Raw genomic sequence first — 12,437 nt, 5'->3', positions numbered from 1 at the left:
TCATGAATAATCAATAGAGGAGGGTATCGATTCTAATTGCCGATGAAACCCAGCTGGTGAAGAATCATAGCTAAAATGAACATGCATATCGCTAGAATCATGCCACGTCGTCCCAACAACCAGTTCTTCGCTTTCCTCGTACCTGCTACTCCCCTTTGGATCCTATCCATCCAACACATCTGCAATAGAACCAGGTGTAAGAACATCAAACTACCGAGTTTGGCTTTTGTCCAGACTTCAGATAGATTTTGGGGTGGAGTTATGAGATGAGAATTATTCAATGATTATGGGCACACCATACAATCATGTGTTGATTTGGTGTACCAGAAGTTCAAAACTAATCTGATGGTGATGCTTAGTGACAATGCATGGAGAGTTGAGATTGATAATATATATATATATAGTTTGCAATTCAAATTTGAAAAATGTGCAAACTGCCTGTGAATTGACATCATCTCATCGGTTTTGATGAACCACATTAGCATATGACATGGTGTTCCAAGACCATTACAACTGTTTATTTATCATGAATTATCTGAATAATGGACGACCAATCACTTAATAATATTATATTTCAAAGTCAACCTACCACCCATGACTGCAAGTGGAATCTTCAAGCCTCCAGCTAATTTTCCTTCACCAAAACAGCTTCTTGTTGATCTTTGTTGACACTGCAATGCATTATACATCCCCTCGTCCAAGTAATTGCAAACGAAAATTAATAAACGTCGTAATAGAATGACTGTACAAGAACAAATAGAAAGCCAAATATTCGGACGCATATATTGTGAATGATATCGGTTCCACTAGTCATACATACACAAACATCCCTAAGTGTGCATATGCCTAGGTGGCATGCCACATGGGACTTGACATGGCAATTTTTTGAATTTCAAAAAAATTAAAACCTAGATTAAAAAGGTGCCCCAACCTTGTAACTCTCACTCTCTCTCTCTTTCTTTCTCTCACTCTCTCTCATTTTCTCTTTCTCTCACTCTCTCTTCCATCTTTCACAAACCCATTTGAGAGTGCTGGGCAAGAAGATGAGAGAAGTCGACACCCATTTCATCGGACGAAAGACTGTATGGGCGGCGACGGTCAACCAATATTCCATTCCTAGCGGCGATTCGACCGGTTTCCGACCATATATGGTATGGAATCTATGGATATGTGTTTGTGTAATGATTTTATAGATTTTAGATTTTTGTTTTCTGAGAAAAAGTAAGGAGACTCTGCCCTATTATTTGTTGAAAAAAAGTTATCCAAATTAAATGATGTTGTAAGTAAAATTGGTGTTTCATGTGAGGTTTGAGATTGTTCAAAGTTGTGCAGATGATTAACAAGTAGTATATTAGTTGGTTTGTCTGGTTTTATTATACTTCTAATAATATGTCTATTACATTATTTCAATTCGTAATTACACTTCATCTAATCTGAAAGATTACAAAAGAACATTGAATAACTACATTATTTCAATGCGTAATTACACGTTGATACTTTCTAATTACATTATTGTGGTCATGCTTACATAGTTCACAATATATTGCTCTAACGGCGCTACTGTTAGATGGTGATGAGGAAGCAGTGAAGAAGCACTAGTCGAGGTTGGTGGTGGTCTTGAAGATTTATAAAGGTGAGACCTTTTAAAGGAAGGGAAGAGGGCGGCTTTAGCTACTTCTGGAGGTTGCGAGGGTGGCTTCGACTACTGCGATTGCTGTTTGGGGTCTTCAATGTGTGTGAGTTTGTTTGTTTGGGGTCTTCCATGTTGTGGCTTTGTTTATCTTTGGTGCTTGTGTTGTTTTTGCTTTAGAGTTGGTTGGGGTGCTCTCCTCTTTGTCTGGACGTTCAAAACTCTATTCGAAGTGAATGATTATATTATTCCAATGCATAATTACACAATGATAATTTTTAATTACATTATTTTAATGCGTAATTACATTGATAATTTTTAATTACAAAACAACAGTGAATAATTGTATTTTTTCAATGCGTAAATACACATTGATAGTTTATGATTACATTATTGTTGTTTTATTATATAATTCATAATATATTGCTCTAACGTCATAATTAAAAATTGTCTTCTCAACATTATATAACAATCTATTGAATCATCAAAAAGATTGAGTTTAGAACATACAAATATCATTGTGAATCCAATTTGTTTTCTGTTTTGATGCCCTTGGCAATATATATGTAATTACATTTGTTTGCAATCCAATTACACTGGAGAAATTTATAACTACACATTACATTGTTGCTTTTTTTGAGTTTAGTTTCTTAGCATAGAGTAATTAACTTGGTCGGACTTCCCTCTCCTGAGGGAATCATTTTTCTCTTTGTAACTCTTAGTAACTGGAATTTTGATTTATGTCCAATAGAATCATGTAATCAGATTGCAGAAAGTGAAGAAGCACTAGAAGCACGCCAGGTCAGGTTAGCTTCTTGGGCTTCTTACGACTCGTCTTCTTTACAAACAAATCAATTTTTATCATTTTGTACAAACCTCTGTGTTTTAAGGGTAGTGGAAAGTGGAGATATTTTCCATTTCATTTTTTCGTAATTTCATTCCGTGTACTTTTTGGTTGTTAGTTTCATTTGTTGTAGTTGTTGACGCTTTTACAGGTTCTCTCATTTTGATTTGGTCCTTTTGTTGAATCATATGTCTTTCATGTGCTATTTGAATTTTCTTATTTTTATTCTTTTATTCGATCCTCTTTGTGTCTTCTGTGCTTCTGTTCTTCGATCACTTTGTGCTGTGTAATTCTTTCTGAGATGCTCTCTTCGGTGCATGAATGGCCATATTTTGTGAGAGAGGAATTATTCGTCTGTTGTTCTTCGTTCGGAAGCGCAATGAGGTCAGGGGCTCAGGTGAGCTTTGTTATGAGTTTTGTTTGCTGGGGTTAAAATGATTTGATTAAATGGTCTTAGTTGTTTTCTTCGCGGTTTGTTTCTCCTGGTGAAGAAAAAACACTGAATTTGTGCAGCTTTTCTTCTCCCTACAACTTGACTTTGTGCTTCTGTGAGTTTGGTGTTTGTTATGGATTCCATTTGCTATAGTTATTTAAATTTTTACCAGTTTTCACATTTATTTGTAATGATTTCATTGAAATCCTCTGTTTTTCTTCTGGGTAGGTATTTTTTTGCTTTGTGGGGATGATTCAATTGCTATTGTGATTTTCTGTGCTTTGCCTTCCAACTTTGGTTTGTGCATCAATGAGTGTGGGCTTTGTAATTCGTTTGTTCCATGCCTACGACAATAAATAATGGAACTTTTTCAACTTTTATAGCTAACTAATTTTGTTCTTATTTTATTTTTATTCTTGCCTCCTTCTTTGATTGCTTGCTTTTGTCATTTTTTCCTCATTGTGTAAATGTTACGCAGGTCTCGACATGTTTATTGGAGTTAATGGAACTTTTCATCACTGAAAGATACTCTTTGTTCCAACTCAGTCACCCAATTTCACATTGTTTCAATTCAGTCACTCAAAGTTCAGTTTTGTTTCAATTTCATCACCTGGGTAGATTTTGACAAAAACGGACAGTCAAACATCACACCTGGCACGTTGATCGCTAATATGGAATAAAAAATGCCACGTGGAAAAAATATACATGTCACATGGAAAAAAATTTTGAAACAAAACATATCAAAATTTTGCACCATAACAAAACAAATCAAAAGAAATCTGCCCAGGTGATGAAAACAAAATATTTTCACGTGACAAATCAAAACAAAACATTTTTATTTTTTTCATGTGGCATTTTTTATTCCACATCAGCGTTTGACCTGGTGGTCAACGTGCCAGGCGTGATGTTTGACTGCCCGTTTTTGTCAAAATCTGTCTAGGTGATGAAATTGAAACAAAACTGAACTTTGAGCGACTGAGTTGAAACAATCTGAAATTGGGTGACTGAGTTGGAACAAAGAGTATCTTTCAGTGATGAAAAGTTCCATTAACTCATCTAATATACGTTTTGACTTTATTGTTAATATATTTATGAATGGACTATTGCGTAATTGCATTTTGTATGAGTTCTTAGGCTTTTCGGGCTATTCCAGTTTTTGGAACATGCATCCTGTGAAAACAGTAGTACTGCCATACTGGTGGCATCAATTATCAGGTTGTGTTTCACAAGTAACTGTATTGGTTATGGTAGTTGGTAACTTTGCTCAGGCAATTGAGCTCATGGTCTTTGACGGCCTTTGTGTGAGTGTTTATTTACAAAATTGGAGGTCTAAATTAGACACATTAGGCCTACCGAGGGAGAAAAACAAGCCACTTTTCATTCACATTGGATTAAACAACTTCTTATGGCCTGGACTAGCATGTAGGTCGGCTACTCTGGTAATGTAGGCTTGGCAAGAGCACATGGGCAATGGGGCTAAAGATGTTATCTAACAAAACGTTTAAGGGGGGAGAAATTAGCCTCAAATGGGGGCTATTCAATCGAGATCCAATGAAATACCAGTGGGTAATCGATGGCAACAAGACTATTTTCTCTTGGAGATGTAAGCTGGAAATGAACAAGTAAGGAAAACAAGAATTTGACAAGTGCCGAGTGTTTGCCAAGTGCTTCCCTTCCCTTCATCTCCTTCCCTTCTCTTTTGCTGGTACATCTTCTCCAACCCACAAGCATTTTCATTCCCAGATCACCGCCACGCACATAAGAACAAAACCTTAACAACTCACCATTGTGAGGCTTTAGCGATCCAGATAGTTGTGGTATGCATAGGTCTTCCTCTACTCTATTCCGATTGCTCCAATTCAGACAAGGGTCGTTAAGGGGCGAGTATCTAGACCAGGAAGTCTTAGGTTGGACGAGGATTTTGACGAGGTTTGGGAGGAGGTGGGCAGTGGGATTTTGTCGATGATAGCAAAAGCGAAGCGAGAAGGAGAGGAAACAGAAATTGGATTCGATAAAAAAAATCGCAAATCACTTTCAGGCTTTCGTCGTTTGGGCAGAAGAAGTCACGACTCTGCATGTTTTTCAAAGAAGATAGTGGGGGTGGGGTGTTATGAGCTGAGAATTTAAAAAAAAAACATAAAGTCAAAGGAAAGTCAATGGGAGTCTGGTTGTGCATAGGAAATAATGGGGTGTAACTAAAGTTTTCCAATTTTCCCGTTTTACTGGACCATATCACAATCACAGTCAGTTAAAAAGTAAACAGTAAAAATAATATGTTATTGAGCAGCATCCAAATACCGGAATAACATCTTCACAGACTTCACGCTTCATCTTCGAATTTTACGAGAATTGGAATCTCCGTCTCTTCCTCCCCGACTCCTTTGCTGCGAAGCGAGAGGACAACATTCTTTTTTTCTTTTTTTATAAATACACAACATTCTATGTTTTTGTGTAATTTGCTTTTCTTGCTTCAAAGAGTTGATTTACGGTTGTTTCTCGGTTTGCGTTGCATCTGCGATTAGGCTCCTCAAGTTACAAAGTCATCGCTTGTGAGTGACGTTTTAAGCATATCATAATTACTTTCAGTAGAATATTCGTTTGTTTTATTAGCTTTTATTAACTTCCAGCAGTTGTTAGATCTCTGTCTTAGTTTCTAATTTTATCATTGTAGGGTCAGATATGGATGTCGCTGTAGCTCCATTGCAGCACTGTAAAACTATTCACCTGGTTTGTACAACTTCTACTCTTCCATCTCGGTTCAGTAAAATTGTTATGATCTGTAATATTCCCCGAAAAGGCGAAAAGAGTGATAGTAGCTGAAGACACTTTCAGAAGTTCAAATTTTATGAACATCATGATAACTATTGGAAAGCAAATGATGCTACTTTTAATATATATATATATATATATATATAGGTGAGGCATGCCCAAGGAGTTCACAATATTGAAGCAGAAAAGGACCATGATGCCTTACTTTCTCCCACACTTTTTGATGCTCAACTCTCCCCACTTGGCTGGCAACAGGTTCTACCATTTCATCTGCTGTTGTATAAGTTCATGTTTAGGATCACAAATGTTTTTGAAAATTATTATTTTCCTTTAAAAATCATTACTAGAGCAACTCCAACGGGTCACTTGGAAAAGCTATTTTAAGGGACACTTCTTAAAAACACCATCTCCAACCCGTCCCTCATAGGAGTGTCCACAATCAATCCGCAATCGAGAAACCGATCTGTAACCGTGGTTATTCGCTTTTCGGATATGATTTTTCGATTATGGTATCGAATACGGTTATGATTTTAGTAAATGTTTGGATATTTTTACGATTATGGTTTTTTACGTTACAGTTATGGTTATAACTGAAAAAACTAGAAAATATTAATATATATTATATATATGATATATTATATTATATTATATATATTATATAAATATATATTAGATTAGATTATATATATATATATATATATATATATAAGTTATATATTATTGGGATATGAGACTATCGGAGGCCAAGTAGTATTTGTAAAACTCTGATTATATTTTCATAACAAATTACAAATTTAGATAACAATTAACCTAATCATTACACAAATTATAAATTAAGATTGATTAGTTGAAACTCATGGTGACTTTATCATTTCAAAATTAATATAAATTAAGATTGATTATTGCTAAAGCGAAAGGGGAGAGACATCTTCATGTATGTTTTCTTTTCTTTTCTTTTCTTTCTTGATCATATTATTTCTTTGGTCTTGTAAATTTATTTTCATTTAATTGTGATTAGATAATATATTTATTATCATTATCATGAATTTTTATCAAACTGTCTTAGATGGAGTTGGAGTTGATCATAGATATTTTCTCACTGTATTTGAGATTTATTCATACTTTTTTCATTTCTTCAAAAACCGAGCCGATCCGATCTGAAAAATACGGTTATTTCGGTTTGGTTATCCGAACATAGATGGTTCGATTATGGATTCTAAAATATCATAACCGAATTTATTCGGATATTTCAGTTATGGTTTAAAACCGAACCGAAAATCGAATGACACTTCCATCATACCATCCACAAATAAAAAAATCTCAAACTTCTCCCCAAAGTTGGAGAGACTTCAAAATCCCCAAACAATATTTTATTATTTTCTCTTTCCTCTCAACCCTCAACTTCTCTTTCCTCCCTCCCAACTTCGTACGAACCGCTCGGCAATCTCCATCTCCTACTCTATGTTCAAGCTCAAGAGCTCTTTCTATGGTGTTTTCTCCTCTATAACCTTCATGAACAGTTTCTTTTGCAACCCATTGAAATTCGTTCCAAACATCTAATTTATAATATTACATATATGAATGTAATATTTGTTGCTAACTTAAAATTGTAGGTAGTTAAAGCTAGTTATTTTGAAAAGTATTAAAATATTTTATATGATATTAGAATCAAAAATAACATGTAGCCCATCAGTTTGGTAGCCCATCAGAGCCCAACAAGTTTATTACATTGATTTAATAAATGAAATATTTTTATTTCTACTCTTTTATCCCAAAATTTATTATCCAAAATTTATTGTTTTAATATAGATTCTATTATTTTTCAAAACATATTGTAGAATTCATTATTTTAGTTTTGAATTCATTTGTTTTTGAAATTCCGTTGAAAAAAACAATGGAATTAAGATTTACCCTATAAAACTCATCGAGAATGAATCTTGTTAGAAAGAGTTTTATGTGTTGATTCTTAATATGTAATTTTTAAAGAAATCTAACATGTATTTTGAGAGTTAAAACGTTTTAAAATTTCGTTTAAGAGATTTGAGCTTGGGAAATTTTATTTACAGACCATTAATCTATTATCTCTACACCACTCTTTACACATGCATGATAAGTTGACACCATAAAATTATTAGTTCACACACAAATTTGTAGTGAAAAGACCAAATTACCTTTGTTTTATACAATATTAGAAATATTAGTGTTATGTTTACACACATTCAAACTTAAAGTCTCTTACCGATTTCCACAAGTTGAGACTCCAACTGCCATCGATTTTCCACACCTGAATTGACTCCCAAAATCGTGCAAGTAGACGATTAAAAATTTCTCATTATCAACGTCAAAAAGCTTTAGATGAGAGATAAGGTCTTGTGAATTCTCTCTTAAATATGTCTATATCTAATGAAATCTCTTAAATTGAACATGTGGGTTTGTCGATTTCGGTATATAGCATGAGTGAGTGTGTGTAGTTGTTAAACGTTGGGCGATTTCTAGTTAGAATATGGTTGAAATAAAAATCAGCACACCAGATCCGTTTCTAGGGTTATAAAATGGTAACATCGTGTTGGTTTTTTGTTCAAAAAACAACACCATCCATCGTTTTTCTTCTCAAAAAATGACGGCTTCTGTCGATTTGTAATCTCTCCATAAATCAGTATGGTCGTGTTGTTTTTCTAGAAGAAATACGACAGGCTGTGTTGTTTTTCTTCCAGAAAAACGACATCTTGTTGTTGTTTTTTTTCCCTTTGAAAAATTCTGGTGTAAACTTATTAGTCTCTAATTAAATATGTAAAAAAAAATTATTTTAAAATTTTAGTTTAAGGGTTAATATCTCATTATATACAAGGATATTTATGTAAACTACAAAAATTTAAAAAGTGATGTAAAAATAATAGATTAATGGTGTGTAGATAAAATTTAATATAATCGTAATTTAGATATGTCAAATGCACCTCACCATAATTTTAAAAGTGATGCGTCGAACAGCTTCTGCATTTGAACTCACCTCACAATACCACAGTTTTATACCTCACATCATCACAGTTTTATACCTCATAGCATAAAACAGCAGTTCACAACACTCCCAAACGGCTATAATGTATAGGAATTTGTGTTTTGCTTATGTGACCATATTGGGAGACGTGTGTTGCTGATTTGATTGTATTGAGAGATGTGTTTGACTTAATTTTTTGTGTAATAGAGATGAGACTCAATATTTATTTTTGTTGGGCCATTAAATTTACACCATTGAAAGTGTTCTTACCGCATTTTTGGTGGGCCCACAATAATTTGAGCATTGCTTATTGTAAAAGGTTTCCCGTCTGCGCGAGCAAGTTCTTGAAAGTGGATTATCAAAGAGGATTGAGTTGGTCGTAACTTCCCCTTTGTTAAGGTATAGCAACTACCAACTTCTAATTGCCTCCTCTCTTTTTTTCCTGTTTCTTGATGAAATCTTATATTTTATTTTATGTGGTCGTCTTACAGTCCACTTTTTTCTGTAATTAAAAACATGTTTGAGGTTAAGTATATATATACACGGGGCGGACCCAAGGCACTCACTATTGGGTCAATTAACCCCATTTAAAAAAAAATAAAATCATATACCTATTTATAAAATTTACACTTTGACCCCAGTCAATTTTTTATTTTGACCCCACTCTTATAAGCTATAACACATTTCATGTATGTGAGTTCAATTTTGACACCACTAATACTAATATTTCTTGTAAATTGTTACTTGTTAGTAGGCCCATAAGGCCATAACTTATAAATAAATGGGTTAATGTATTTTAAAGACCCAAAACTAATAATTTATTCTTTGGATTAATATATTATATAAAGGCCCAAAACTAATAACTTATAAATAAATGAACTAATGTATTTTAAAGGTTCAAAACTAATACAGAAGTGATAGAGATCTCAGTCATCCCGGTAATCAATCATGTCCTTTGATTGATTACTGGGATAACTGGGATCCCAATAACATTTTTGAAACTAATAACTTATTCTTTGGACTAATGTATTATATAAAGGCCTAAAACTAATAACTTATAAATAAATGGACTAGTGTATAATAAATAACCCAAAAAAAATTATGGCCGTAAAATTTTTCCGGCTTCCTGTATAAACCCGACCCCATACTCTCAAGAGGCTGGATCCGCCCCTGTATATACATACATACATTTGTAGAGATATTGTAACAGTTGCGATTGCAGGACCATGCAAACAGCAGTTGGAGTTTTTGGTGGTAAGAGCCAAACAGAAGGGCTTGATCTACCTCCCTTGATGGAAGCAAATGTTGGAAACAGTGGGCTTCCTGCAATATCAAGTTCTGATTGTCCTCCATTTATAGCAGTAGAGCTTTGTCGAGAACGTTGGGTATGTACGTTTTAGTAAAATTAAGTGAAGGCTACCTAAATACAGACAAAGATCCTCTAGTACAATTCTACTGCAATGGGATGAATATAGCCATGTTCAAATTTTCAGCTTACTCGGCTACATTCAGACAGGCGAATAGGAATAGGGTTGTAGAGGATTCCAATCCATTATTTCTTATTGAATTCAAATGTTGTTTGGTGGAAATGAATTCAAATTCAATAATGCTGCAACCCACATGGTCTTCTTATTATATGATGAGATATATTTTTACTTGCAGGGACGCTATCCATGTGATAAGAGGAGAAGCGTTAGCGAGTCTAAGCTTCTTTTTCCTGCCATTGATTTTTCATTGGCAAGTACTTAACAGAGATTATGCTTTATGTATCCATTTTATGTACTGACTAAATATCATCTTTGGTTCAGATAGAAAGTGATGAAGACAACTTGTGGGAGGCTGACGTAGTAGAGAGCTCTGAAGACCTTATTGACAGGGGAATGAAGTTTTTGAGCTGGTGATTACCCATGTTTCCCAGTTGTTATTTCTATTGAGAGGTAAACCAAATTGAACTGAATGATTTTTTTTTTTTTTAATACAGGTTAAGGACAAGGAAAGAGACAGAAATAGCAGTTGTCTCTCACAGTATATTCTTGAATCAAATGCTTAATGCGCTTGGAAAGGACTGTCATCCATCAGTGAAGGATGAAATATGCAAGAAGTAAGTTATCCTTTCCAGCTAATGCCCTCCTAACTAAACTAAAGTTTTCCATACAAAAGAGAGAAAAAAACACTTTTAAAGTTTTTATCCTTTCCACCACAAAATTGACACCAAGCAACAAAAATTATTCCTAATATTCACCAGTAACAGACCGGTTGAGTTGATCTGTATATCATATAAATTTGTGTTAAGCATGTCCACTCCTGCCAATGCTGAATTATCGGCTAATCCAACCAAGTCTGTTTGTGTTAGGTTTGGCAATGGTGAACTTCGTTCCTTGGTGCTATTTGATAAAAGGTGAGCACCGATTCTGTATTAAAGACTAATCTTAATGCAAGCTTCAATCTCTAGATGCAACATTTGCAGAGTAGGAAGATTCCTCAACCCCTATCTTGCCTCCTTCTCCACTTTCTTTAGGTGTTGGGTTTGGAGGTTTAGGATTCGAACTGACCTTCGCTGTTTATTTTTAGTTTGATTATGGTGAAGGAGAACTCAGAGGCTAAGAAACGCAAGAAAATAAGCCGATGTGGATGGGTCGTTGGTGCTTTGACTGTGTTGATTCTACCTGTGGCTGTGTGGCTACGTAGCTGTGGATTCAACAACAGCTCCTAATTTGTCTCTCTTTGAACAATCTAATAATAGGAGAGATTGTGGGTTTCTTTCCTACTTTGCTGAATTGAAAATATGAAATATTATTAAATGGTACCGCTTGACAGCTTCAGTGCATTCCACCTGTATAGTTTGACTTGAATTCAACTACATACGTATTGGAATATCTGTTGGACAACTGGAGTGTTAAGGTATAATTTTATTTTTTTAAATTTATATGGCTGAATATTTTTAAAATATATATTAATTTATAGTATAGTATAAACTCACAGTTCAACCTTCATCAAACCAGTTGAACCTCAAAAATCTTAAACCTCCAATCGACACGGTTTGATCCACAGATGGGTTTTAAAAACTATGAGTGAGACTGAGACGACCAGAATAGAGCTCTGAACCCTCTTAAGAAGGGAGTCCGTACTATCGGCCCACAACCCACAAAACCTCAAGGAATTACGTCCCACCAATTCGAACTCCCAACCTGGGGGATCTTTCACCTCTAAATCCGAAGATATAACCACTAAGCTAATGTTGAGTTGTTACCACCTTTTTCTTCCTACTCTCACTCAACCTGTATGATTTATAAGCTACAATAATTCCCTTGGTGAGCTACGATCTTCTAAGACGCAGGAATCCTACCAACACAGAAAGGAAAAGGAAGAAAACAGCAGCTATGACATTGATACTAGTCGACTTCCCTGTTTTTTCAATGCTTTCTGAGATGGTTGGGTCGACGTTATCCTTCTCTGAGGACAATTTACGTGATGAAGAGATGGGGATTGCCACATCCCAAAAGGATTTGGCTTTTAATGAGGTAGCTTCTACTTCTGGTTCTAAAATAGTTGAGGCATCAGTTGGTGGTTCCATGGACATCAACTCCACGCAGTGATCTTTTATAACCTGATAGAGCGTAAATACGATAAGAGCAATTGAAATTGAATAATTCTTTTCAAAATACCCTAAAAAATGTGATCGGAGACACAGAACTAGGGAAATATTCAGTCTACGTTTCAAGTCCACTTGCCCACAGTGTTCCAGTACAAAGTCCCAGATTCTAAC

At 34.8% G+C, this 12,437-nt stretch overlaps 1 protein-coding gene across 1 annotated transcript; it reads left to right on the top strand.

Moving 5' to 3' along the window:
* Nucleotides 1-5,390: 5,390 nt before the first annotated feature.
* Nucleotides 5,391-12,437, top strand: LOC120010775 (phosphoglycerate mutase-like protein 1). The gene is made up of 9 exons (XM_038861629.1): nt 5,391-5,456; nt 5,579-5,634; nt 5,824-5,931; nt 8,991-9,070; nt 9,894-10,056; nt 10,480-10,568; nt 10,653-10,772; nt 11,025-11,069; nt 11,243-12,437. Exons 2-9 carry the CDS (start codon nt 5,587-5,589, stop codon nt 11,382-11,384), a joined length of 795 nt encoding a protein of 264 aa, XP_038717557.1. The 5' UTR covers nt 5,391-5,456; nt 5,579-5,586; the 3' UTR covers nt 11,385-12,437.

The sequence above is a fragment of the Tripterygium wilfordii genome, chromosome 12, assembly GCF_013401445.1.
Source record: "Tripterygium wilfordii isolate XIE 37 chromosome 12, ASM1340144v1, whole genome shotgun sequence".
NCBI classification, from domain to species: Eukaryota; Viridiplantae; Streptophyta; class Magnoliopsida; order Celastrales; family Celastraceae; genus Tripterygium; species Tripterygium wilfordii.
The sequence above is the reverse complement of the archived record's forward strand: the minus strand, read 5'-3'. Positions and strand labels throughout refer to the sequence as shown.

Bases quoted from the DNA above. Each gene is read 5' to 3' on its own strand.
- LOC120010775 (XM_038861629.1), top strand. From the start codon at position 5,587: ATGGATGTCGCTGTAGCTCCATTGCAGCACTGTAAAACTATTCACCTG. The intron at 10,057-10,479 runs GTATGTACGTTT...TCTTTGGTTCAG, and splicing joins AGCTTTGTCGAGAACGTTGG to ATAGAAAGTGATGAAGACAA. The intron at 11,070-11,242 runs GTGAGCACCGAT...GTTTATTTTTAG, and splicing joins TTGGTGCTATTTGATAAAAG to TTTGATTATGGTGAAGGAGA.